The following is a 27,916-nucleotide window of genomic DNA, read 5'->3' on the forward strand; positions in this document are numbered from 1 at the left end:
GTATTCAAACATTAAAATAAAAAAAATTATATATTAATTAAATAAAAGTGTCTGGTATAAGATTTCTATATAGAATAAAAGAGCAATACTACTCTGCCACCTTATCTTCAAATAATGAGATGAGATGAGTTGAAGTGAATTTTAAATGCAAATAAAGCTTGAGTATACAAGCCACATTTATTTTAAAAAAAAGTAAATAAATTTAGAATTCACATAAAAAAAAATTAATAGTGAACATTTTTTTTAAAATAAATGCGTGAAACTTACATACATTAGAACTGTATTTAACATTACTCTTTACATAATTATATTTTAAAATGAAAGATATTTTATATATTTTTTATAAAATATATATTTTATTTATATTTTTTATATATAAAATATATTTTTATAAAATATCTCACAAAGGAAATTTCATTTTATAAAAATATTATTATTTTAAAAAAATGAAAAATCTACTAATCATCTTTTTTACCATCATTATCTCAACATCCCTTGATATGACAAATGATAGGCTCACAAGTGAAATATAATAAATAGTCTCTAATAATTTAATATCATGTTATGAGATGATGAAAGAATAATAGTAAAAGAGATGATGAGTAGCGTTACTCAAAATATAATTGTAAAGTATAATTGTAAAATATGTTATATATATTTTATTTTAAAATATAATTATAAAATATTTTTGTGAAAAGTATTTTTTTTTCTAAGTGTTATTTTCGTAACTGTTATTTTCCCAACCATTCGAATGATATTGTCATGTACAAATCATAAGTGTTTATTACGGAGATGATTATTTTATTTTCTTTCTTATTAAATAGACTTTATAGTTTGTGAAAATGTAAGCAAAGCATGTCAACTCCACACTAATACAGTCGATTTGTAAATAGCAGAATTCTTTTAAAAATTAAATTGCTAAAGTTCATACTCCAAATAGAACAATTGAAAGATGGCATTTATGTCGAACATTGATGAAAATGGTAACAAGAATAATGGTATGACTTGAGTCTTCCAAACCAATGGCTAGCAAGACAAGACAGATTTGCTGCTAAATCAAAACAAGACATGTAATGTAATGACCAAGGAAACCTTGAACAAATAATAATAAGAGGGGAAATTGGTAAATCAAACAAAGCTATTTATGCTTCCCAACCCCTTAAGAGGGTGGCACGAGCAACCCGGTTTACCCCCAGCGTGAAGGCACCCATCCGGAGACTGCAATCATGTGACTTGCACATGTTCTTGACGTTTTGAAAAGCTCGAGTCATGTATCTCCTAAGCTCCTCATTCACCTTATCTTCATCCCACATAAAACCTTGAATATTCTGCAGAATTCAATCAAAATTGCAACGTGTAACGATACTCTCAGTCTCCTTAAATGTTATGTTAATGAATCTATTTGCCCACATGACAACTACTTTGATGATATCTATATCAGAAATTTCACAAGGAAAACACATCTGCTCTGTTACCTGAACCCACTCAAAATAGCTGACTGTCACACCTCCGGCATTTGCGTATATGTCGGGGAGTATTATAACTCCTTTCTTTGATAGAATCTGCACTAAGATAATCTCATGAATCAGAATCTTTACATATAAGCCTGAAAAAATAATATTGAAACTTTACCTCATCTGCTTCAGGATCAGTAGGATGGTTTGCTGCCTCAATTATGAATTTGGCCCTCACATCTGCAGCATTTTCCCTTCGTAGGATAAACAAAGAAATTTAGGCAAGTGAGCTGGGATGCAGCCATTGAGAAAATTCAGCTAAAAACTTATCTTGCTTTAGCAAAAGCCACAGCATCAGTCAGTCCAAACCAGCAACAAGTTTTCAACCATATAACATTCTCAACTATAAAAACATTTATTGATGGGGAATATGATATCTGATCAGGTATGAGGATCTATTAATCTTCTGTTTTTTATTACCCCATAGAAAACAGTGATATAATTGCTTTATTAAATGATAAAAATACAGCATGGCACCACATGGCATATAAGAAATCTTGTCTCCAGAGTCGGGTGTCGTGCTGATCTTAAAGCTTTTTACAAATACATAAAGAACCCTTAATTCCACAAATCCGGTACTCAATGTTGGTTGAACCTCAGGCTACATTTACCAGAAGTACCACTAGGCTGAAAAACCCAACTGAACCGTGTTCGGTATTGTTAAGTAAAAGAAAGTATGTAACAGCAGGCATAAGTCAAATATTTGGCAAAATATCAGTTTTAGTTTTTTCTTTTTCATAAATAAATAGAGTAATGTTACATGTAGTCGTGGAGTGTGCAAGTACCGTGTAGTCGCTTTGAAAAAAAGTAGGGTTCAATATTAAAAAATTAATTTTTTTTTATGTGGGTCTCTTATATATTCACTTTTTTCAAAATAATTGTGTGGCGCTTGCACACTCAAGACTGCAATTCACTATTACTATCAATAGTTAAGAGGGGGAAAAGATTGTGAGAGGAGGGTCATTAAGTTATTAACAAACCACTAACGAGGAGTACTGCAGATATTAAAAGGTGGGAAGAAATCATGGCAGAATGTTCAAACCTATTCAGAACTCCACCCAAAGCACATGGGATAAGAACATCACAATCATGTACAAGCAGCTCGTTAGGATCCATTGCCTCTCCACCGTGGAAACCTTTTAAACTGCCAGTGCTTTCTTTATGACTCAGCAAATCCGTTATATCGATTCCATTTGAATTCCTAACTGCACCAGTGATGTCACTCACTGCAATGATTCTACCACCTCTCTCGTGAATTAGCTTAGCTGCCCAAGAACCCACGTTTCCAAATCCCTAGGCAATTATTCATAATGGTAAAGTTTAGAAGACACTAAAGGCAATTTTGATTGTTAGGGGGAGGATTGATAATGAACAGAAAATGTCAAAGCTACCTGAATAACAAATGTCAGATCCCTAATCGACTTCCCATGCTCAGCAAGTAAAGCCTCTGTTGCATATACAACACCCCGCCCAGTAGCAGCATCCCTACCTAGTGATCCACCAAGATCCTAAAATTGGAAGTATGACCATATGAGACAGGGAGAATCTAACAAAAACGTTATTGTTTTTTTCAGTTTCAAGTACTCACTATGGGCTTCCCCGTCACAATAGCTGGTGAGTGACCATGAAATTTTGAGTACTCATCCAAAATCCATGCCATAGTCTGTCCAAACAGTTTTAAGACATGTCAGAGATAAGGAAAAATGTATATTATAAAACATTCAGTGGGGATCGTAAAACCTGAGCATTAGTGCCCATGTCTGGTGCAGGAACATCTGTATGAATTCCAATGAGATCATGAATTTTCTGGGTAAAGACACGAGTGAGACGCTCCAACTCACTGTTACTCAAGTCCTTTGGGTTGCACCCAATCCCACCCTTTGCTCCTCCGTACGGAATGTCTGCTACAGCAGTCTTCCAAGTCATTAATTGAGCCAGTGCGTTCACTTCATCAGGGTCAACCTTTTCAAAACAAAATTATCATAAATCCACTGAAAAATTACTCAAATTCAAGATAAATCATAAGCAAAACGGTTGCAGGTCAAAATACTGCCATGAGATTAGGGGAAAAAAAATGAAAGACAGATAGAATGTTTGCACAGAGCACGTGCGAGATCTGGCATTTCATTTTATTCTACTGGCGTTCATGTAAATCCAGAAGAGTTCACAGATTTATTTTGAGCACAAGTTCCATAGAGAACTATGGATTATCCGGAAATAACTTCCAGAAGAATGGTCTAAATAAATCTTCAGCCCTTTCTTTACAAATTCCAAAATAATTTCTAGTTTCAGAACCTATTCTAGATGAAATCTTTTATTGTCTAGTTATTAGTTGCAGCATTATGTCATCTGTTCCCCAAAAGAAAAATCCTTGTTTAAAGTGGCATAATTTAAAGGACTATAAATTAAATAGAAGAAAAATAAAAAGGTTTTCTAAAGACTGAAACAACAACGATCGCAATTTCCAGGGGAACAAACTAAATTTTTTAAGAGAGACAAAATGACGAATTTCCAAGCTTCAACGGAAACCCAAAAAGTGATGCCACACACCTCAGGATGATATCTGATACCACCCTTCATGGGCCCACGCGCATTGTCGTGTTGTACTCTGAACCCAACGTACGACACCAGAGTCCCGTCGTCCTTTGGGATCGTGCACTCCACCTAATCACACCAAAACAACAACACCACCACCGCCAACACAGATAAACTTTTCTGGGAAAAAGAAAACACATCGGGAAACAAACAAAATCCATGAACTGAAAACTCAGAATTTCCGAACCTTGATCTCCCTGAAAGGAATCAGCAAGCTCTTTTCAATCTTCGAGTCCAAACCAAGTAAACGCGCCGCATGGCGGAAATTGCGGTTTGTTGCGGCAAGAGCGTTCATGGTTGGACCGGATGGCTAGATTGTTTGAGAAAAAAGGGAGAAAAATGACTTGAAAAGAAAGAAAGAAGGAATCGCCGAGACTGAGAGTGATGGAAAGATATGAGAGAACAGGAACGAATAACGAGATGTGGTGCAGTGGGGTTGGGGCTGGTGGCTTTATATAGCCATAGAATGGGGGGAGAGAAAGAGAGAGAAGAATAATAATCCATTGGCCACAGGCGTCCATTCGTTGAATGGTCATGGACAGGGAAATTAAGGAAGAGGGTGTAAGGAGATTTAAAAAAAAAAAAAAAAAAATCATGGGCAGAGAGGCCAGAAGGGTTGGGTGACAGAGCGAGAGTGGATTGGAAATCTCGATCGACATGGCAACCTAAAAGACTGGATGGTCGAGGTCGAGTATGTCTCTGACTGGTTGTTCGATTTAATCAAATGTTCAATGGCATGCAACATGTGGGTTTTGCCTATTTGATGCTGCCCGAATCATATTTTTGTGCGGTGTGAATTCGTATAGGCATTTAACATAGTTCATTGAATATCTCAGTCTCTCTCTCTAAACATCGTAGCTTAGCTATAGCATGCTCAAATACCTTCTTTTTACGTATGGCAGTATTATTCTCGTCATAAAACCTTCGCATTTATAAACTATATAAAACCCAAACTAGGAATGCTGAATCTGCCTACACAACATTTACTAGTTTACCCAATTTTTCCCCTATATTAATCCAATATTGTTCATTAGAGAATGGTATAATTTACACTCTTCGACTCAATTAATGTCATACTATCTATCAATACTTGAAATTTTTATTATAAAAAATATATATAGAAACTAATTAAAGTATTGATAGATAGTGCTTGTTCATAATATGGTAGTAAGATGTGTATTTCCATGCAATTCACGCCACTATCAATATTTTAAATCATTAGAAATGACGGAGAGAAGTTGGAAGGAATAATGCTATTATTCCAATATGCTTTTCGTAAACTGATATACGGCTTACATTTAGTTGATTTTGGTTGTTGGAGTGAGTTTCATTCCAATCTAATCATTCATAAGGCTTGATATTTTTTTAAATTCTCATAAAAAATAAATTAATTTCAATCTATTTTATATATTTAAATACATATCTCAATCTATTCATATTTAAATACATAAAAATAAATACATTTCAATTAAATTTATAAATAATTATTATTTACAGATCCACTATCATCTGAGATGACCTCAAATTCAAACCCAGCTTTAATCAGCAACGTAAACTCCGAAGCAAAACATTTTTTTTTTAAGGCGAATTCGTTGTTTTTTGGGAGAGGGGGAACATGGTTAATGGTTAAAGGAAGGCCATCGATATTGGAAGGGAGCATTGATTCGAAGAGACAACACCCAAGCTGGCCTTGTCATTTCCACGTGACAGGGGAGATATCAACTGTACACAGGCTGTGAATGGCTTAGTTGATACGCCAATAAATCCAATCCACGTGGTAGGCCATCGCTTTTGATGGTCACTCCAATAATCAATCAGCTCGTCTTGGAGGTTTCGCGGCGCGCCCTCGACGAGCTCACTACAAAATCCGGGGTCTAAGGTCTGAGCTCGTTCCGCCGCGTTTTGATGACGTGGCTGATGATGAGCTTGCTAGCTCAAGTCTGACCAACAAAAATAAAATTAAAAAAAATAAAGAAAATAGGTGGCATGGTGGCGCCTTGACATGGCGCATCTTGGTTCTTATCCCTAATCATCTTATTAATATTATCATCAATCCCTAATCATATATGACAAACTTTGTATCCGGACAGACATTCACTTAATTATCTCAATAATTAAATTAAAAAATATTTGTTAATTTATATTTGGAAAGACGAGAAAAACATGTCACTACTCACTTTGAACAAATAAATTAATATCACTTGCCGATCCATATTTTTTTTAATAGATTTTTATTCTTCTTTTAATTCAGCGTGTCATTTTATTACATGAGATGTATATAGTTTTTTTTAATAATATCTTGTTAATCTATGTCTCGTGAACATGTGAGAAATACATATATTTTTTTTTCAATAAGATATTCACGTAACATGTAAAGACTTTGTAATCTAATGCCATCCACGTTATTTTTGTGGTACCATATCTCTCTCAATCAAGTTTGTTAGAGACTTCAGTGGCTAAGTAGGCATAGGCAGCCAGTCCCCATAACCTCTAGTTACTGAAAAATGGAAAAATAAAACGGATACAGTGTGTTGACCCGAGGTGTCACTCTTCTCCCATGCAAGTCTTTTAAATGCGTATGGGTTAGTGTTTAATCTGATTCTTGCTTAGGTTTGCATCTGATATCTTATGGGGGGCAGCACCTGCAATGGTTCCTTCATGGTTGCTCTATATGCGTGTTGTTGCCTGCGTGAATTGCCTAAGCTATTAAGATAAGAGACGGGTCACGTCCACGTTTATGGAGGAGACTCAGCCGAGCGGCCATGGTTGGGTGACAGAGTATCTCTATAACAACCGGCGCTACAACGCTGAAGTAACCCATGCCATGTTCCTAGGAAAAGCTCGAACAACTTTGAAGAGCATACCGTAGTAAACTTGTATAATTAACTCTCTAAAGTCCACAATTAGAGTACATAACTCGATGCAAATGCTAGATTAATTTGAATTCTAAAACGTCTGAGCTCCATCCAAACTGAATTGAAAATTACAAATTTAGCAGAGGAACTTATAGCGGCCTAGGTGTAATTATGACTACAGTAAACATCTGCATACTCGCCTCCTTTTATCCCCCGTTCAAAGCAGATAAATTCATAATACGAGAAACGCAACACTACAAGCTTGAATTCTGGGGGTAAAAAATTACATCAACCATGTAACCATTAGTATGGCCTGTACCGCATGGGTCGTCTGAACCTTGGAACCCTTCTGCATACAAGGACAAACGAAAATTCACAGTGAGTAATATGAAAAGGTATTGTGCAAGTGAAAAAAGGACCAAAAGTAGAATAAGGATCGGGTAAGGTAGCCTTTAGCAGGCTACCTTCCCAATGATGCAAACATAAAGAATGATGGAAACAAATATATATATATATATATATATATATGGTCACAATAAGAAAATCGTGTCGGGGCTGGCAAATTTATCATGAATAGGCAAATCTGTTGAAGTAGAAAACAGAGTTAGATTATACTAGCAACATACTAAATTGTGGAAAAGATTCTAGAATCTGAAGCCAAATCAAAACAAATTGAAAACCAAGGTACATACATATATAACAAATTGCCAAAAAGAGATTTGCATGATTGTATTTCTGTGTGCATAATTGTTTCCATCTAATTCAAACCAATCAAAGTGCTAAGGTTTTCCTTCAAAAAATGATGTACTTGCTGCATAAACCACATCTCCTTATTAGCCAGAAATGTTATCCCAGCAAAACATCAAGAAAAAATTATTTTCAGAAGTATGTTGATTGAAAATTCAGCTATCCCAAAGCTTAACTTTTTACACCCTCAGAAATTATAGCGTGGGAACATATAATTCATCTGAAATATAATGAACAATACGTCCATTTAGGCAGGTTTGGGAGGGGAGATGACAATTTTGTGTTTTGTTTGAGAGTTTAAAATATTGTGTTTTAATATTATTATTGTATTGGGATTTGAAAAAGGTGAATTGGGATTTGAAAAAGGTGAATTGTTTATTATATTTTGTATAGGGATTTGAAAAAGGTGTAATGATGAGATGAGATGAGAATTTTGAGTCTCATCCCATCCCCCAAACCTGCCCTAATTTCAGAGAAAGTGTTTGGCCATTGGTGCCCAAAGTCCTTTCTTCTTTCTAGCATCCCAATTGAGTAAAAGCTCTAATGCTTACCCATAACCATATGGAGCATAGACAGGCATGAAGGGCCTTCGGGATTGAAAACCTAAATATGGGTTAGGTCGCCTTCCTCTATATTGTTTCATTCCCGGAACGTTTGTTCGCTTAGCAGAGACCTATAAAAAGCCAAAACCCACCACTACAAGTAAATATGTAATTTCAGAGAGTAATTAAATACACATAAAACCCTTAAATACCTTCAATTGACGACCATGCAATTCTGATTCATTTAACAGGAGAGCATTCTGAACAGCATCAACTTCAACAAACTCAACATAAGCAAATCCTTTTGGTTGCCCAAACTTGTCCGTCAAAATCGTAACTCTGTTTACTGTTCCACAAGATTGAAAGTGCTGCTGGACTTCCTCAGGAGTACATGCATAGTCAACCTGAAATTAATAATAAAGGATTATCAGCCTTCTAAGTTTCATAATTTTTTAGGAGCATCACATGCATGAAGAATCTTAGAATTCAGAACTGAAACTATTCCTAAAATACATATTGAAGTCCAAGGCACTCCTTAACGAATTAAACATGGACCAGAGAAAGTACAAATGTACAAGGTAGTCCTGATGTTCGATTTCTTTCAAATATACCCATGTAAACCCAAAATTAAAACAATAGAGAGGGACCAAACCACAACAGATAACTCGGGAAGATGAAAGGCATTGGTTACAGGAAAAGAGTATTCCATGAAAACAATATTGCAATAAATCCAATGCCTTTCATCTTCCCGTAAGATGAAAGGCATTAATTGAAAGAGTTGTCTTGAGTGAAATTAGTCAGGGGATTTTACCTATGAAAGAAAAAGTAAATAGTAGGGGGTTTTGACTCTTTTGATTCACTTTTATCATCCACGGTACGAATTAAATTACCAGAAAACTAATCAATAATCCTTTCGACCTACATCCTCTCTTACCACTCAGATGAACTCCCACACACCTTCAAAGGAAAAAAGGTCTTTCATTAGAGCTAAACAGAGTGCTGAGTTCCGAAAGTTGGACCGAAACTCCTCCAACCCTCTCTCAACCAACCTATTCCACTCAATTCCCTTTTATCCCTTTTCCAGATTACAAAGCCACATATCCACAAACGAGAGGTCCAACTTGAATATCTAGTCTGAATTTGCTTCTTTTGTTAAAAATATACACATATTTCTTAATCTTTGTCTCCATCAAATACCCCACTGTTTTGTGTCTCAGAATTCTTATTCATATTCCCATAAGCGCCATTACTAAACTAATCCAGTCTACTGATATATATGCTTAATAAGTCAAGTAGTTTCTTAATCAACAATTCCTTCTTTCAACTTGGTACAGCTCGGAAGAAAAAGAAAATCCAATCAATCATCATTCACATGGATAGTTCTGGTACAAAAGAAAGTCTACATAAAAATCAAGCAAATAAAGAGAAGAACATGCAAAAACATATATAACATTTATAGTTGTATATAAAAACATTTAAAACAAAAACAATTGATATGGGGCAAGAAACGGATTGTTAGAACCTCACATTACCAACATAAATGGACCGAGCATCCACCTCCTCCTTTTCAGCCTGAGTTGCAGAAGCATTGGATGAATCTTCAAACATGTTCAAAAGGAACATATTAATTAACTGAAAAAAACTGAATGCAGCACCAGACAACAAGAGGAAATGTGCAGTAGAGCATACATGCTACATATTGTTCAAAATGACTTAATCTAGCTGCACTGACTGCATTAATTTTCATTCATTGATTGAATACTTACATCTACTGCATTTGGAGGCTAGACTCTGTTTATTTTCTTTATTTTCTTGCTGTTTTTTGTTTTGCGTACATCTTGTTTACTAGAGTGCAACCAATTTTTGGGCTTATAAATGGAATACCTCATCCAAAATTGTAGCAATAGAAGTTTATATAGTACAATCTAGACAGAAAGCCTTCAATTATTAACAAAAATTTTGCACTGCTGTAAGATACCAAACCCAAGACAAGAATGATTATTTCAGGTTCTTTCCCCTAATGATTCATTAGGATCAAGCTTTAAATACAAACAAGAATGAAAAAATATAAACATTACAATTCTATTTCTCAAAAATGCTAAATTAGTTTTTTCATATCAAGAAAGCATGCAAACAAAGCCAAAGTCACAACTTATGGAATATCTGCAAGTGAGACGAAACTTTAATTTTCGATGATTTCAGTAGCATTTGTGCTCTTCCCTGTAAATATTTCTAATGGGCTCCTCGAGTTGACAAGATTCTATAGAAGCTTACAATTTCAAATTTGCCCTTGACTAAGTATAAATAAAGATATGTTGCTGGTGCCCTGAATTCGGTAAAGCTGACTACTTCTCTTTTTTAATGAGTGATAAATTCAATTGAAAAAGGGAACACTCAAGTATGCTGGGGGTTCACCAAAGGAAAAAAAAGGATTACTATACAAGTCCTGAAATTGTTTGTTGTCGAGCTTTAGCTCAAGCTGTTGTGTTCTTCAGAATCTCAGATGCCTTGGAGTTTGCTTGTTTGGGCGCCTAAGTCCGCATTTGGTGTTTCATAATTTCTCTCAGGTTTAAATTAAGTATATCATTTATCCCAAAAATTATATAGCAAACAATAATCTAAAACGAGTTGGAATTTCTTCCCCATGTGACAACCTATTTAACGTTACTTCTCCATATTAATCATCTTATGTATGATTTTCTCCTATGCCTGCTCCTAAAAAACCACTAAAGTAAAATAAATAACTAGGTCATGCTCAACTCAGTTCGTTTTACCCTTCCAATATACAGATGAGATTTCAATTTCTTTTGTTTACCCAACCTTTACTTGACAACTAACCAGACCATAAAGCACACCATAACATTTACAGAATTAACTATGGCTTTAAGAAATCATGTGTAAGAGAGAGACCTTGAACAGCGCCCATCTCCTTCTCAACCTTGGCCTGCATTTCACGAAGGGCGCCAGCTTCTTCTTCGATCTCCTTAAGCCTCTTCTTCATGTCCTCCAAGTCCTAACCAAAGCAGATTCGATTTCATAAGACATCCACAGCGAGATACGGTGAGAGTGATTGATCTTAGGGAAAAGAAAGCAAACCTTGGAGTTAGGATCTTGAAGTTCGTCTTCTTCAGCCCTAGAAGACATCTCAACGTCAGCGTCCATCTCGCCCTCGTCGGGGATCTCTCCTCCATACACTTCGTGCTCTTGTTCATCGTGCTGCTGCTCCATCTCCCTCTCTGTCTCTCTCTCTCTCACTCTCTCTCTCCAACTAAGTACTGTGAGAGCTTCCAGCCCCAACCCTCTGTATTTCTTTGGTTCTGAGTTTTGGGATCGGGCGGCCGAGGGACAACTTGTGGATTTGGGAGCGCGAAGCTGAAACCGGTGATTTTGTAAATCATAAAGGGGTATTTTTGGTTTATTTTATTATCCGATCGAATTATTAATAAAAATTATAATTAAAAATAGGTGTAAATGTATAATCTCATAGATAGAAGGGTAGATATTAGATAATGCAATTTTTTATATTGATTTATCATTTATAAATAGAAAATATAAATATTTTATTATTAGTCATTGAAAAAAAATTATATTTGCATTTTTAGATTATCAATTTTTCAAAAAAAAAAAAATCTCAAAATTGTTAAAACTGAGATTTTTTTTTTTTTTTATACATTGGAATAGGGGTCAAATCCATAATCTCCATTTTAAAGATGTGGGTCTTGTGTCGTTAGGCCACATACCGTTTGGCAAAATCGAGAAATTATATCATAAGCTATATATCTTTTTCCTTCATAATTTATATCTTAGATCACGATCTCATAGTTAAGATTATATCACGACTCTTATTTTTCATCAATCTTATCGGTCAGATATAGTATAAATAGTCAAAAAGTAATAATTTAGAATACAAATTAACATTTTTTTTTTAATTTTAGGTATAAATTGAGAATTTGTGATAATTTAGAGATATAATCATAAATATTTTTCTAAAAATTATATTATCAAACCGGTATGTAAAACACATGTATTAAAGTATTTACATAACATAATTTTATTTAAAAAATAAATTTTAAAATTTAAATATTACAAATAAATTATTATCATTTAATTGATATAAATTATATATTTTAAATACTAACTTGAGAATAGAATAATTTCAAGAAGTGGACATAAAAAGAGAAAAAAAATGTACATGGGCTCAAAAGCTCAAAGTCAATGGCAAAAAATCCTTTTGTGGAGCCGGAAAGCATGGACGTCATTTTCTCGGTGAAGTACTCTACGTATCAATACGACCCCTGTTATAGTGAGAATTTTGGAATAAAGATTGTCTCTCATTGTTTGTTCATCAAATTCGACGATTCAATTTGGAGAGAAATTATATATACATGCACATTATATATATATATATATATATAGATCCCATAATATTTAATATTTCCCATATGAGACTTTTTGAACTATATAGACTTTATCTGAGCATTTAATGTTGGGTCCATCTCTGTATATTAAACTATCAAGGTCGATCAAATAATATGGGATATTGATTTTATTCCAAGGAAAGAAAATGCTCTGCATACCAATTTGGTCAATGCGTTGCAATTAATGGGCTAAAAAGTTGAAATCCACTGCATGCCAATTGAAGTAGTGTTTGTTTGGACAGAGATACGATCTAATCTTATTGTTATAATTTTTTTAAATTTTCGTATAAAATATAATAAATAATTTAATTTTTTCAAATTTTAAAATAATAATAATATTAAAAAATAATATTATAATAATATTTTATTCAACTCATTTAAAACCATCTCATCTTATCTTATTATCCAAACAAGTGCTGCAGTGCAAGCAAATTGACACAATGCAAGTTGCCCACTGAAATGCTGGCATGGATGGGTTGAGGCGTTTTTCAGCATTCCTTCCTTTATTGTATAGAATATATTCCAGTATGCAGGTCAGCTGTTTGATATTGCAGTTGACAGATGCAAGCTGAGAAGACAATAATTAAGGACCACGCAATTTGGTTAAAGAGAGTACGTAAAAAGATTATACGTGGTGGTCCAAACTTTGATGCTTTCACTGCATATACATGATATATATCCTATAAATAGGGACCCAAAGACGTAGTTTTTTCTCATCATCCTTTCGGATAAGGAAATATATTTTTGAGAGAAGAGAGATCTGTCATGAGGATAAGAGTCTTTGTATGGTAGCCAAGGATGACTTGCCTGCTCCTCCAAGCGGCTTTCAAGATTAATTAGAGAAATTAGTAGTTTTGTGTGTTTGGATCCCTAGAAACTCTTTCTGTGATTCGTAGGCAGTCTCCTTGACTAATCTTACAGTCTCTTCATTCTCATGCCGGGCCTTCTCTTCTTCGAACTGCAACGTACGTCTGATCCCTCATCATGAACACTACTACTTTATTTTTGCATGCATGATTCGTACGAGTGAAGATTTATGAACATTCGATATCTTCTTTCTCTTCTTGTTTTCTTTATATCAATGTCTTCTTGATGGAGCCATTGTAATTTTCTCTGCATGGCTAGCTCTTATCCTCATGAACTTCACGAGGTCTCGCTCCTGCAGCTTGTACTTTATTTTATATCGTTTTTCTTGCTCTATATGCATGGATCCATCTTTAAACCGCTCAATAATTTCTGTGGAATTGAGATTGATCAAAAAAAGAAAACCCATTACGCAATTCGGCTATTCCTACTGGTTATATGGTTTAAGTTTTGCCAATACACAGTATCTAACCACCTGTGTTCTGCAGGGAATTAAAGAATATTGGAAATTAGCAAGTATTCGAGTTTTAAAAACGAAACCATTTCAATGATCTGAAAGTAATGGTACTACTGATTAGAGCTTCAAGAGCTCCACAGTATAATGAACATGGAAAAGGTAGAGATCTTGATCCCATTTAGTGTTAAACTATATATAGGCCTATATACACACCACTACAACGAAAAATGCATATCCTCCAATATGTTTCAGGATTCCAGGCTTGTTTACCAGAATCGTGAGCAAACGCAGAAGATTATACATTTTGGCAGAAAAAAGTGTTGGGACGAGAGAGCGAAATGGAGTCATCTGATCTTTACTAGTGTTTTATCATAATTATCATTATTTTAATTTGCTCAAGTTCATTAGTTTTCATCTAAAATTGTCAATGTTAACGCAATGATGGCACTTGAAAAGCACATATATTCTTTTTGAGAACTGCTACGTATACATCCATAAATGAATATTTACGTAAAAGTAATTTCATAAATTGATCATACAATTTTATCTGATCTATTAGATCTATTTTATAATTAAATTAACTTTATAATCCGACAAACCAGTACATCACGCCACACACTACAAGAAAAACGAGCATTTATAACAAATTATTTGCAACGAAAACAAGCTTATAATTTTAGCAAGAAATAGTAATTTTCGCATGAAATAACTAGCTACAAATATAAACAGTTTTCTTATAGTAACATTAGCTTGTGGGATTATTTTTGTGTAATCCCTTTATAGTTAGAGTATTTCTCATTCCTTTTTTTCTGATCAACAAATTAATCAGAAATGTCTTGACTATAAAACAAAAGTTCAAGATCGAAAGTTCTAAAAGAAAATCAGGAATGAAATGAGCATGCAGTCCGAGAAATCAAAATATACTGGATAACACGCGTACTCGATCCATTTGACCGGTCTGTGTTCATCATAGTTGACGGAACGGTACAAATTGATCTTCATAACTTGCCAATCATGGAAGCAGAGAAGGAGTATTTGTGGATAAAGAACTGCTCTAACTCGAGTAAGCCTGAAGAGATCTCTATTGTATCCGGATAACAATAAATGATTAGGACTCACTTCATATATTTCTTTCTTTCTCTTCCACTTGTGATTTTTAGAATTTCGATTAAGACTTGGAGAGAATTTTCTGCATTGAGGATCTCTAATGATCATGAATTGAATAGGCGAGTTTAGAATATTGCTCTAAACGGAGGGCATTTATATAAAATCATGTATCTGTTGTACAACTTCTTTTACCAAAGTTTTCTCAATGTAATATTTGATATTTTTCATCTCGTGAATAAAATGAAAAAAAGGAAAAGAAAAGAGATGCCAGGAGATACCACAAACTCAAAGGAGAAGGGCCAAATCCTATCCTCTTCTCCTTCGGAAGGACTCTTGAAGACCCTGTTGGTGTATATTAATTGCTAAATCAACCCACAAATGTGGAGACTTCAAACAGATTGTGCTCTCCCACTCGATTGCCTCCTCGGCAACTCCACCACCCAGCACAACTTTCCGGCACTTAACAAGTATTTTCAGAGCTTGAACTTGGTTCATATTACCGATTTGTGGCAGAGCATTGATGGTTTTAACTGTGGTGTCAGCTGGGACGGATGAGATTCTTTGCTTTTAGGAGGTTTTTGGACCACCTAAGTTCTGAAAATTCACCAATCTCAGAACTTTACAGCCTGTTGTCTCTGAATACATCACCCTAAGATATGGGTTCCTTCTTGTCATTCATATTCAGTAATTGTACAAAACAGCACAGTGATTTCTTTAGTTCCTTTCATAGGACAACAGAAAAACTCAAACCGGGTACTGATAAGTGAGATGGAAGATAGACATAAAATGTGAGGAAGAAAATCTAGATCTATTCTAGCCATCGCACAAAAAGATTGGTGAAGAACCATTAACTTAACTCAATTGTAACATACTGATATTGTCTTTTATTAAACCAAAACATAGCCCAAAATGGACCTCTTCAGAATGTGCACATCTCTTCACATTGAGAGGATGGATTATTATGAAATACATGGTAAATCAAGACAATGTGCTTCCCATCTTGACTTCGGCAAGGGTAGCCACAATACAAACGCCAGAGAAGGGAAACAACGTAAAATCTACCTGGTGCGGAAACTTTCCTCTATATCACATTGAAGTGAAAATAAGACAATTAACCAAAAATATCCCTCTCCAGTGACTGTCAATGCAAAACAAAAGGAATTCATTCAACCTCCGAGTCATCAGTATCATTGTCCAAGTACACCTCAGCAGTTTCGCCACCTGCCATTTTGTCATCCTCCTCTTTTTTCTTCCTTTCTTCTTCTCTCTCTCTTTCAGCAGCTCGGGCCTTTGCAATTTCAAGTCTAGAACTGACTGCTTCCCATGATACAAGCTTCTCAATGAAGATTGATATGTAATCAGGTCGACGGTTCTGTGAGAAGAAACAATAGAGCAGGCAGATGTCAGACTTTACACTAAGTTCTATGGGTTTATAAGTCTGAACAAAAGACCATTACTATTAGATGAAAGCAAATTGTATTTCGGGTTTTATTAATTGAGCCTCACCTGAAAGTCGAGGTAGTAAGCATGCTGTTGAGAAAATCACATGCAGAAGTGAAGTCAGTTCTTGGCTAATAATAACTCGTTCCAAGAAGAAGCATACATGTAAACCCATCAAATTAGGACAAACGTGTAAAAATGTTAAATACCTCCCAAACATCGATGGTAAGAAGTGGCTGCAAGAAATCAACAGAAATCATCAGATGCAACAACGAACAATCAGAGTCAGTATCATAGGTGATATTGTGATTTCACAATACATGAACATGAAGGAGGTTCATTTTAGTCCTTCAAATGCTTACAGAATAGTCCCAAACAAGTGGATTGACAGCATTGGGGCTCTTCACTATCACAAGCTTTTTGTCTTCATTTGATGGGCGGGGATTTACTGCATTTCCAACTTCTAGTCTATTCGCTTTATCTAGAAACAAAAAAGGGAAAAAACAAACCAACAAACAGGATACGTTATTCCATATCATCTAAGAATACGAAAGCTCCACTCAGAGAAATTTGCAACACCAGCTAAGAATTTCCAGCTTAGGGAGGAAGAAACTACTCACATGCAAGCCAAGCCCAACCAGAACCAAACTGTGTAGCTGCAGCTGACTTGAACTCTTCAACAAATTTTTCAAAAGATCCAAAGTCCCTTTCAATCAGTTCTAGAAGATCCCCATCTGGCTTCCCCCCACCGCCGGGTTTCATGGATTCCCAAAAGAAGTCGTGGTTCCAAATCTGCAAATAGGCAAAACATGATCAGAAACTTCAGTGAAAAAAAACCATCGAGAAAGAGAGAAAACATGAGTAGGTACGTAGTGTAGTCTCTCCAGTATCTTTAATATTGTCATGAAATTAAAAAAAAAAAAAAAAAATGTCTAACCTCACAATATAATAAACTCAAAACAGTTTAAAATAACGACCAAAATTAACACCAATGCACAGCTTACCTGTCCTGCGTTATTGAAAGTTGGAAGAAGATCACCTTTATTGTATGAAACAATTATTATATCTTCCAATGACATTCCATCCAGCTCTGTTCCTACTATTTGCTTGTTTAGGTTCTCCACGTAACCCCTATGGTGCTTTCCCCAATGATACTCCAAGGTCTCCTGGCTCATATGTGGCTCCAAAGAATTCTGTCAAGTGTAGAATAATTACACAAGTACAGTGACTCGAGATTGTTACGGAGTGTCAACATGTACACCATGAATAGTTCCACCAATTTCAGTTGTGGTTATAAGTTATCAATATTTCTTTATCCATAAAGGTTACTCATCATTTATAATAAACAAAGAAATTTCATATAGACAGTTTTTTTTATCACTGATTTAGCAATGAAAAATGCAGTGGAATGATGAATCAAGAGCAACCTATTGAAAGGCCAGGCTTGATAATGTAGAACAAATTGCTTTGATAATTTTTTTTTAAAGAGGAAGTATCCCATAAAGTCCTCATTGCATTATAAATAAGCGCAAAATGTTATGGTAAAAGGGTTGCAAAGGAACACGAAACAAGAATCTTGGTGAGGCTTATAATCATGCAGAAGGTGAGCAAAGCTACATGCTAGTCAACCCCAAGGGGTTGGCCCAAGTGGTCTTGGGGTATACCTCCCTTCAAGGTCCATAGTTCAACACGTTATGGATGCAAACAATCTTTGGGGCCACAACCCCCTACTGAAAAACCAACGATTTATCAGTTCCGTATAGGAAAACTGCAGTGCACAGGACCAGAGTTTACTCCGTAAGGGTGGATCCGACTGCCTTTGAGAGGTTCCCAACATATTAAAAAAAAAAAAAAAAAAAAAAAAAAGCTACATGCTAGTCCTACGTTAATCTAGTTCATGAATTTTCAGGATTTGTGTCTAGCATTACTCAACTAAAAAAAAAAACTTAAAAACTTAAATCCTTACAACTTTAAAAGATGATAATCATGAAAAGTCCATGAAAGAAAAAAAAAGATACAATTATGTAGCAGAGGTTGTGCAAAAAGGGACTCTTCAAATCTCACCAGTGAATATGGAGGAGGCTTCAGATCAAACTTTGCAGTCACTGTGAAACCGATTTTTCTTCTACAACGTCTCTGTAGATATGCCAATTTTATGCTCACAGGTAAACCATAGTTTTAACTGTAAAACTTTATAAATAATATAAGCAGCTCCTAGTATATACATACGTAAAGCAGAGTGCAGACCTCTTTCTTTGTCCATTGGAGGGGACGATGTGAACCCAGACTTCCAGGAAGCCCTGTTAATAAAACACATGTTAGAGACAAACACAAAATAGAAAGATATAGAATAGTGTATCGTAAATGGGCGATAACCTTGAAGAGGTAGAACGGTGCAAGTTGGCGAGCTACTGGCAGAGAAAGCTACCGCAATCGCCATCTCAGAAGCTCAATGTTATCTTACTTTCTCTCTTTCTCTGTTTCGCTAGACAAAATAGTTTTCGAATTCGGGGGAAAAAGGGGTTGAAAACTTGAAATGACAAAGCCAAGTGAAGTACAACAATAGTAGTATAGTACCGCCATTTCTTGTACTGTATTTAGTACCCATCATATTTATTTTTATTTATTTTTTAATTTTATTTTTTAAAATTAATTAAAATTTTCTATTCTTTATCCATAAAATATATTTAGTAAATAAAAAAATAAAAAATTATATATAATATATAGTATAGAGATTATGAGTAAAAATTTTTAAAGTTTTGTTGAAAAAATAAAGAGAAAGCACAGTTTTGTCGTTGGGTTGGGCAATACAAATTGATATTCGGGTTTTGTCTAAAGACATTATTTTCTCCCAAACTCTTTAGATCCAATTTAATTTATTAAGTTATCATTTTTAAGCATTTAAAGATGTCTATTTTTTTAAGGATTAATAAAATTAGCTCGTCTTAAACTCATTTTCCTATAATATTTTTAAAAAAAATTCTCCGGGTCAGTCTATCATTTTGTTAAACTTATGATAGAAACGCATACTTCTCACACGTTTAAAGGACACATGAATTTCTTCCAATCTAGTACAAAGAAAATATTTGTTTTTTTGTTTTGACCCTTTAACCCAGAAATGAAATGCTTGAATTGTTCAAAGTTACAGGGATTGATCGCCCAAGCCAAATTACAGATTCGGGTGGTTTGGATTTAGAGATGAAATAAAATGATTTTAAATGAAAGTTGAAAAAATATTATTTTTTAATATTATTATTATTTTGAGATTTGAAAAAATTAAATTGAAATTTTAAAAAATTAAATTATTTATTATATTTTACATGAAAATTTGAAAAAATTATAATGATGAGATGAAACTATTCCCGAATACAAACGGGCCTCAGGAATCACATGATAAAAATTTAGAATTTAGAATGTGTGGGTAGGAGTCAATGTCAATGTTGAGGCGCTTAAAAAAATTGCAACTATTTCTATAGTTAACGATGAAGGCTCTGTCCCCCAACTTTATAACCTTTATTGCAAGTAATATCCTAATCTCACACTGCGATAGTGCAAGAAGTTTTTGAGAAGCTCAGTGAAGTTGAAATTTCACATATAGTTTGACACATTTCTTGTGCTCTTCTAATATAATGTGTACCCCAAATCTTAAAATCATCCAAACCATCAGGCTACGGATTCATGAACAACTTGACATTGTGTCATCAAAATTCTGAAGTTCACAAGTTCTACACAAGGCATTCAACAAGATTCTTCTTCTTCCAATAATGCCAAACTTACTAATCATGGGCAAACCATATGGCAAATTGGTTTTGTGGCCTCTTCAGCAAAGCAACATAATGAATGCTTGAACTAGGCCCAGATTCTTTTTCTTGGGACAAGATCTGATGTTTTTATCTCATCTATTTTGGCAGCTACAATGAAGTCATTTATACTCAAGCCCCCTGCAATTCAAATAGAAATTCTTTTCAAGAGCCATGTAGAAGAATATGGAACTTAACCATTCCCATTGTCGATAAAACTAGGAAATGAAAGACTGCAGTATACGTATATGAGATACAACAGAAGAATCTTTTCCAATTGGCTAAAGGGAAATTTTCAAGTTTAGAAGTTTACCAATGGAAGCTGTCCAAAGTTCAGCCCTAACTTGATTTGGTTGTTCCAAGTGGAGGTTTGGGTAATGCCCTGCAGCTTCTGCAACCTCATAAATCCTATTAATGAGTTCAACCCCACATTTAAAATCTCTCAATTTCCACAAGCATTGTAGTTTAAGACCACCTTCTTCATCCAATAGCCTCCAGCCAACCACCTACTGAAAAACTCATAAAAATCATATTTTTCATATAGGAAAAGTGTGTTTGTGTGTGTGTGAGGGCGCCATGCCCCCTTCTCCGCAAAATTTTGAATAATCCCTTAATACATATAGCTGCTATTTTGAAAAATAGATTCAAACATTTAGAACTTGTGGCTCCAATCAGAAATTAAATTTTTTACATGTACAAATCTATTTTGGAAGGTCTAAGCCTCGTTTGTTTTCAAGAAACATCTCATCTCATCTCATCTCATTTCATCATTACAACTTTCTCAAATCCCCACACAAAATAAAATAAACAATTCAACTTTTTCAAATCCCAAAACAAAAATAATATTAAAAAATATATTCTAACAATATTTTATTCAACTTTTTAAATCTAATCTAATCTCATCTCATCTCATCTCTGAAAACAAACGAGCCCTAAAATTACCAACTAGAAGTACTAGAAGTTGTTGGCATCCAATCTTTCTGTCAATGTTAGCATAGTCATAATTTCAGCTTGGAGTCTTGGACCCCAAGCCTAAAGTCCTGGCACCGCTGGCGACTGCAGAAACTCTTTACATTACAAGGGATGATAACAATTATGGTTGATGCTCAAAGCCTTTTCTAGTTTCCACAAGCATACAAAATAAAGATACAACGCACAAGTAGCAAAGGAAAAATTAAACGGCTTATTAGGAAAGGTGTGAATTTATCAAAATTTGAGCTTTCTGATTACTCAACACAACAAATCAAATTTATAATTTGTTTTAAATGTGTAAAAAGAGTCTAATAGTAGCACATACACCCATAAACAAGATCCCAATACAAAAGCTAACAACTACAAAGAGAAATATCATTGGTGTTCAAGGCAAAGTAAAAGCATATGGCCATTTGGGAACTGACTTTTTTCAAGAGCTTCTGAACCTCATCAGTGGACATGGGGGGCTGGAAAGGAGAGAGGGGGGCGCACTGCTGCTGGGAAAGAGAGAGAGCGGAGATGCTGGGGATGAGGATCTTGTGCTCGGTGTTGCCGTTGCCCAGCACCTTCTCTGCAAAACGACTCTCTACCTCAGCCGGGAAAGGGTCCCGGGCCCCAAAGTCACCAAGCATGTCACCGCCCCCAACGGCCCTGATTCTGCTATTTCTGAAAGAGAGAGTGAGGTTGGGTTTGGGGTTTAGGTAGGGGTGGTGAAGATAACGAGGAAGGAGAAGAGGAGAGGAGAGATGAGTGATGAGTGCCATGCGAGTTGGCGGGTGAGCCTTTGTCTTTGGATTCGGAGGTTCTGTGCAACCCTTATTGTCCGATCTTGATTTTATCCTCTGATTCTGATTGGCTCCTCGCCCAAGCCTCTATAGGCCTCGTTTGTTTTCAGGAAACATTTCATCTCATCTCATCTCACTTCATCATTGCAACTTTTTCAAATCTCCACACAAAATAAAATAAACAATTCAACTTTTTCAAATTCCAAAACAAAAATAATATTAAAAAATATATTCTAACAATATTTTATTTAACTTTTTAACTTTAATCTCATCTCATCTCATCTCATCTCTAAAAACAAAGGAGCCCTTAAGTTCTAACGCTGCAGATTTGGTGCCAAAAATAGAACCACTTGTTCACCTGGTGGTTGGAGTGAGTTGGCTGTGTCCTTGCTAGTCCTAGTAGGTCATGTTCAGTAAAGATAAATGCTATAAATATAAAGAGAGTACGTAATAAATTTATAAATTGATATAATCTCATAAAATCTGTTAAATAAATTTATAATCTCATTTTTCAAACAGATTGTATCTAATAGAATTTTAACAAAATGCATGTATCTTTTAAACTTAGGTTATAAAATGCGGATAAATATTATTTAAGTCAGAAGGTTTGAAGTAGCATATAGGGCACAAGGGTAGAAACTCATAGAAGAGAACTGGCGATTCAGATTGAAGTGTTGGTTATCTTTGGAGGTGTTCTCACTTTTTCCCCTTGTTAGTGAACTTTCTTATCCAACTAATAAATTTTCGTATCCAACTTTATTTTCTTGTTTCAGTGAGTACATTCGTATCCAATCCGATGTAACACTACTGTAATACTTGGAACAATTAATGGAAAGATCTCGCTTCGAGCGTGAGAAGACCTCCAAGAGATTGAGAGAGAAATTGAAGAAAATGTTTGAATATACTACTTTCTGGATAACCAAACACGGAGTCTCTGGCTCCTTACAAACTTACAAAGTAGCAGACCCCAAGTGGGCCTAAAGCAAGGACAACGAAATAAAACCATTACAAAGTAGCAGACCCCAAGTGGGCCTAAAGCAAGGACAACGAAATAAAACCAGATTCAAAAGATGAGTTGAGATAATTTGTAATTAGTAGAATAAAATATTATTAGAATATTATTTTTTAATATTATTATTGTTTTGAGATTTTAAAAAAAATTAAATTATTTACTATATTTTATGTGGAGATTTAAAAAAATTATAACGCTGAAATGAGATAAGTTAATATGAATTTTGAATCCAAACCGAGCTAAATAGTCCATATTAAGCTCATCACAACTAATACATCTATTACTGCAGCCCATAACACACTGGGCCAATTATATAAAAGACATAACAAAAGAAACACCAAATAAAAGAAAATCAGAGCCCATGGCCCATCAGCAACTCAGAAGAGTCTCGTATAAATTCAAAATCTATCTTAACTCATCTTATTATTATAATTTTTTTAAATTTTCACATAAAATATAATAAACAATTCAACTTTTTTAAATCTCAAAATAAATACAAAGTATAATAAACAATTTAAATTTTATTCAACTTTTTTTCCATTATTCACAAATCATCTCAACTCATCTCCAAATCCAAATGCCTCCTAACTGAACTAACCGTGTACTTTGCCCGAGCTACGTAGTATGTACTTCACCCTTAGCAGATTTCCAACCCTTCCATCGTCCTGTCCTTCGATCTCCCCTTCTCTGTGCAACCAACGTGTTACATCAGATGAACAACTTCGATCTTCAATTAGATAACTGCAATCCAGAACTGAAATGATGGTCAGCTCCCCTTCAAAAAATCAATCCCCATTTGAGTTTTCTAATCACTTCAAAACCAGGATCTGGTGCCCAAGCCCTCAAGGCTTTTTTTATTCAAATAAGCCATGCATGACATCTTCCTGTGAAGAATTCAGGGAAAATCCGAACATGCTAACAGTGGCAAAAACCCTTAAAGACTGCAATCAATCAGTACGAGATTGCAGAAATGGGGTTTTCCGGTTTTCATACATACTAAAGGGCCACACTAAATAAAGATTATGAGCATTAGGATGGAAAGATTGCTTTGATGTCTATAGGGAAAAAGGCTTCGAATACACATTGAATATTTCATTCGCAGTCAGCTGAGGTTCCTGCAGCAAAAGACAAACTGGCGATTGTTAAAAAGATAGTGGTAATCTGAATCTGAACACTACTTTTCACGTCAGCCCAAATTATAAATACGTAAATAACTAATAACAAAAATGTGGTAGAAAAGGTTCAAATCCCCTTGGGTTTAAATCTACCAGGTCTAATGTTCAAATCTCATTGGATGCAAATAATCTCTAGGGGTCATCGGATTAGGAGATTTTTTTTTTAATTACTCGATATGCACTTGCAAGAAACTTCTTGTTGAGGGTCTGTGCACCCTCGGGATTAGTCGGGACGATGTTCCTGGACACCCGGTGCCAATAAAAAAAATAATAATAAGATGTAGGTTTTATCTCGTTATTTACATCCTTGGGGTTTTCTGATGAATGTTACAGAAGAAAAGGAAACAGCCCGTCTTGTTGAAACTTGCAAGTTAATGTGGGCAGTCCTTGGCACATTGGAACAAGCATGATTGACATATCATTACAAGTACATAAACAGATAATTGTTTTTACTAAAAACTCATATATTCATGCTTTCTAATATTTGCTTGTTGCTTTATGTGAAACTTCCCAAATGCATGCAAGATTCCAGATATGAGCCCATATGAATATAGTAGCTCCTTAGAAAGTGCATTGAAAGTCTTATGAGTCAGTTCAGGTACACTAGCAGCCTTACACTCAAAAATAAGATATGAGCTTTACCAGACATACCATGGACTTTCTTACGAGTTTTAAGTTTCAAAATGACCATTATATATCATCCCAAAATAGATTGGGATGTCATTCAGAAACTGTCATTGACTATTTAAAGTTTGCTAGAAAGCAATAAGAACTTTCCTTAAATCTACTATGTCGACACCATATATCACTTTGTCCAAACAACCATTCCCCCCCCACCTTAGAAGCATTTCCGAAGCAAGCCTCTAGCATCAGAAGCTGTGGCAAACAAGTTTTGGACTATATCCCAAAGAATTCATTTGGCTTCTTTTATCCAGATTTTTTTGGACTACAGAATTTGCGTGATGATTGCCAATAAAAAAAGACACTAAAACTGACAATGTTTGTCATTACAAGACACCAGGAAAAATCAATGCAGTGGCCACGATAATCATACCTGTTTCAACCCGCCACCATTCCCTCCTGGCAAAAGCATGGTGAGAACAGATGACACTATACCACCACCCCCTTGATTGTCATCTCTTTTATGGATGGTAGATCGCATAGCATTTAGCATAGCTCCATATGTAGTTCCATGTCCACGCTCAATGGCTTGGATGAAAGAATAAATCATGGCACCACTTGATGTGATCCTAGATAGATCCTGTCCACAAAAGCATTACTTTTGATTCTTCGTTTACTATTATCTTTTGATGGAATGGTGAAACAACTGCATAAAACTTTACCAAACTGTCTGCTGAGGTCTGACTATCATCACAGCTACTGAAGGATATGACCTCCCCCCCATTTGTTCCTTTCCACACACCTGATCTAGGGCGATGGTCCTCCCACATGTAGCTTCCATCCCTACATTCGTACTCAGAAACAAATACAAATACAATGTGTAAACCAGAAGATACATTGAATGGTAGTAGCAAAAAATAGCTTGTCCTACAAAAAAGAAGTATAAACACTTGGACAGGCAATGGTTTTTGTATTTCTCACATAATTTTTCAACTTTTTATACTGCAAAATGGAAGTGATAAATTTTGGTGACAAGAATGTTAAAACAAGGACTAACCCATCCATCCTGCAGAGAAATGGTAAATCTAATACGGTACCGCTGTGGCAAGCATCAATAATTGAATGGAGCTTGACTCCAAGAGGAAGAGGTCGGACAATTGTTGCATTGATCTCATCATCAACAATCATTCCCTGAGTTTCATAATCTACGGGGCAGAGTGTTTCATCATATCCATCAATCTCATCTCCAGTGTAGTTCCTTTGCTGTGAACCATGACCAGAATAGTGAAAAACCAAGGAGTCCCCTGCTTGACAACCTTGGACAAGCCAACACATTGCCATTCTGATGTTGCTTTTGGTTGGATGCCTGCAAGGATCGTCTTCTTCTTCTGTAAACAAACTTTTGGTCAATTGAAAACGTAAAAATCAATCATAACTAGTGCATAAAATTAAATAAAACTCATCAGCTGGATACGAAAGGTGCATAATGAAAATTGGGCCACTAAGCTTAAAGCACAAAGGACCTGCTCGCACAATGTGTTGAGGATTGTATTAACAAATGCGTTCCTCACACCTGACTTGTAATAACATCACAGTGACGGCATAAGAATCAAATCAAACATTAAAGTCCTTATATCGCAGGAGAAGAAATTGAAGTACTAGGAACTAGAAAGCACTCATGCAGCGTGGCTTCTATTTTGACAGCAATGTGACAATTAGTCATATGTGAAGATATTTTATATATGCTGATTTCCCTTAATTGTGGGTCTTGGTTTGCTAATCTAGCTTCTGTCATGATTTGGGTAAGAGGTAAGTTCTTCTCAAAGGCGATTCCCTGCAAGTGGCTTTACATCGGACATATCCTAATCTGGGCAAGTTAATTTTGGCAGCTATTAACAATTAACAAATTCCCCGTAACATACTCCAATCCCAAATCACAAATATATATGAATAGTATTAAATAACCATATAGAGAATGACTCACTATAGGGGTGGCAATATGTGACACAACCCATTAACCAAATACGAACATGATACGATAATAGTAGATTTGATTTTAGTCTTAACGAGTTTAGGGTCAAAACGGGTTGACCTGTTAAAACACGATTGCTTAATGGGTTGATAACGGGTCAACCCGTTTTGACCCGTTAAGAAAGTTAAAGTTACAATTGAACTTTTATACCTAAAAATAAAATTGTTAGGATTTTAATTTCGATATTTTTATTGTTTGAATTCTAATTTTAGACTTGTAGTTAGTTTTATATATTTTTTATAGATATTATGATTTTAACATTTATATAAAATTATGCTAAACTTGTCAAACGGGTTAATTTCGAGTCTGTTCAACTCATTTACATAAACGGGTCAGGTCGTGTCGTATTAAACTATTTCGTATTATTTACTAACGGGTCAAAACTGATCGTGTCCAATCAACCCATTATGTTAATGGATCGTGTTAGGATTTTAAATTTTGATACGATAAGGTTAACGGATCGTATTCAAATTGATCCATATAGTATAATATATATGTCTTGACATGAAATAAACACTACCCATAAGACACCCCTTATTAGAGATGAAGCAAGTATTACGAGAGAAGTTACCAGTGAGCATGAGAATGGATGACTCGGGGAAGTTGAACCGCTTGACCAGCAAGTACTTCATGTACTTGGCATCGTTGATACAACCCTTGAGCTCGCGCCGGGAGTTCTTGTAGGAAATGCCGCAGATGACGGCCCGCTTGCGGCCATGGACGGAGGGAGGGGGACCGAGAGGCGCGTGGTTGTAAGGAGATGGAGCCATGGCGGGTGGGGCGTGAGGGTAATCATGGTTATGGTGGTCAGAGGAGGAGGAGGAAGAGGAAGATGATGATGGCGGTGGGAGGCAGAGGGCTGGGTCGGCTATGTCTATGGGGTTGATGGCATGGCAGATTGGGCAGCGAATGGACTGGGCCTCTGAAGGAAGCTGTAGCGAGGTGTGGCAGTTTGAGCAGTTAACTGCCATTAACAAAGT

At 35.4% G+C, this 27,916-nt stretch overlaps 5 protein-coding genes across 7 annotated transcripts; all 5 read right to left on the reverse strand.

The window, feature by feature from the left end:
- Positions 1-945: 945 nt before the first annotated feature.
- LOC121262970 (glutamate dehydrogenase A-like) lies at positions 946-4,783 on the reverse strand. The gene is made up of 9 exons (XM_041165696.1): positions 4,297-4,783; positions 4,065-4,178; positions 3,255-3,476; positions 3,103-3,177; positions 2,906-3,022; positions 2,557-2,807; positions 1,633-1,708; positions 1,476-1,562; positions 946-1,328 (listed from the first exon to the last, which is right to left on the reverse strand). The coding sequence occupies exons 1-9, from the start codon at positions 4,402-4,404 to the stop codon at positions 1,143-1,145; spliced, it is 1,236 nt and encodes a 411-aa protein (XP_041021630.1). The 5' UTR covers positions 4,405-4,783; the 3' UTR covers positions 946-1,142.
- A 2,192-nt stretch (positions 4,784-6,975) lies between these two features.
- LOC121263123 (polyadenylate-binding protein 2-like) lies at positions 6,976-11,636 on the reverse strand. Of its 3 annotated transcripts, none has more exons than XM_041165921.1 (6): positions 11,350-11,636; positions 11,164-11,266; positions 9,781-9,851; positions 8,466-8,657; positions 8,263-8,384; positions 6,976-7,313 (listed from the first exon to the last, which is right to left on the reverse strand). In XM_041165921.1, the coding sequence occupies exons 1-6, from the start codon at positions 11,479-11,481 to the stop codon at positions 7,268-7,270; spliced, it is 666 nt and encodes a 221-aa protein (XP_041021855.1). In that variant the 5' UTR covers positions 11,482-11,636; the 3' UTR covers positions 6,976-7,267. The 3 variants fall into 3 exon arrangements, 2 of the variants coding, with proteins under 2 accessions (XP_041021855.1, XP_041021856.1); XR_005940190.1 differs by having other exon boundaries at positions 7,235-7,961; positions 8,178-8,384; positions 11,350-11,623; XM_041165922.1 differs by lacking the exon at positions 8,263-8,384 and having other exon boundaries at positions 11,350-11,624.
- Positions 11,637-15,951: 4,315 nt separating this feature from the next.
- On the reverse strand, positions 15,952-19,074 carry LOC121263049 (superoxide dismutase [Fe], chloroplastic-like). The gene is made up of 9 exons (XM_041165832.1): positions 18,916-19,074; positions 18,787-18,839; positions 18,604-18,675; positions 17,544-17,732; positions 17,160-17,331; positions 16,902-17,020; positions 16,749-16,775; positions 16,606-16,629; positions 15,952-16,471 (listed from the first exon to the last, which is right to left on the reverse strand). Exons 1-9 carry the CDS (start codon positions 18,977-18,979, stop codon positions 16,262-16,264), a joined length of 930 nt encoding a protein of 309 aa, XP_041021766.1. The 5' UTR covers positions 18,980-19,074; the 3' UTR covers positions 15,952-16,261.
- A 1,040-nt stretch (positions 19,075-20,114) lies between these two features.
- LOC121263134 (probable pterin-4-alpha-carbinolamine dehydratase, chloroplastic) lies at positions 20,115-22,183 on the reverse strand. The gene is made up of 3 exons (XM_041165936.1): positions 21,737-22,183; positions 20,653-20,845; positions 20,115-20,480 (listed from the first exon to the last, which is right to left on the reverse strand). Exons 1-3 carry the CDS (start codon positions 22,073-22,075, stop codon positions 20,389-20,391), a joined length of 624 nt encoding a protein of 207 aa, XP_041021870.1. The 5' UTR covers positions 22,076-22,183; the 3' UTR covers positions 20,115-20,388.
- Positions 22,184-24,037: 1,854 nt separating this feature from the next.
- LOC121262993 (metacaspase-1-like) lies at positions 24,038-27,913 on the reverse strand. The gene is made up of 5 exons (XM_041165747.1): positions 27,508-27,913; positions 25,962-26,292; positions 25,627-25,747; positions 25,338-25,544; positions 24,038-24,223 (listed from the first exon to the last, which is right to left on the reverse strand). Exons 1-5 carry the CDS (start codon positions 27,905-27,907, stop codon positions 24,164-24,166), a joined length of 1,119 nt encoding a protein of 372 aa, XP_041021681.1. The 5' UTR covers positions 27,908-27,913; the 3' UTR covers positions 24,038-24,163.
- Positions 27,914-27,916: the final 3 nt, after the last annotated feature.

This window comes from Juglans microcarpa x Juglans regia, chromosome 4S (genome assembly GCF_004785595.1).
Source record: "Juglans microcarpa x Juglans regia isolate MS1-56 chromosome 4S, Jm3101_v1.0, whole genome shotgun sequence".
NCBI classification, from domain to species: Eukaryota; Viridiplantae; Streptophyta; class Magnoliopsida; order Fagales; family Juglandaceae; genus Juglans; species Juglans microcarpa x Juglans regia.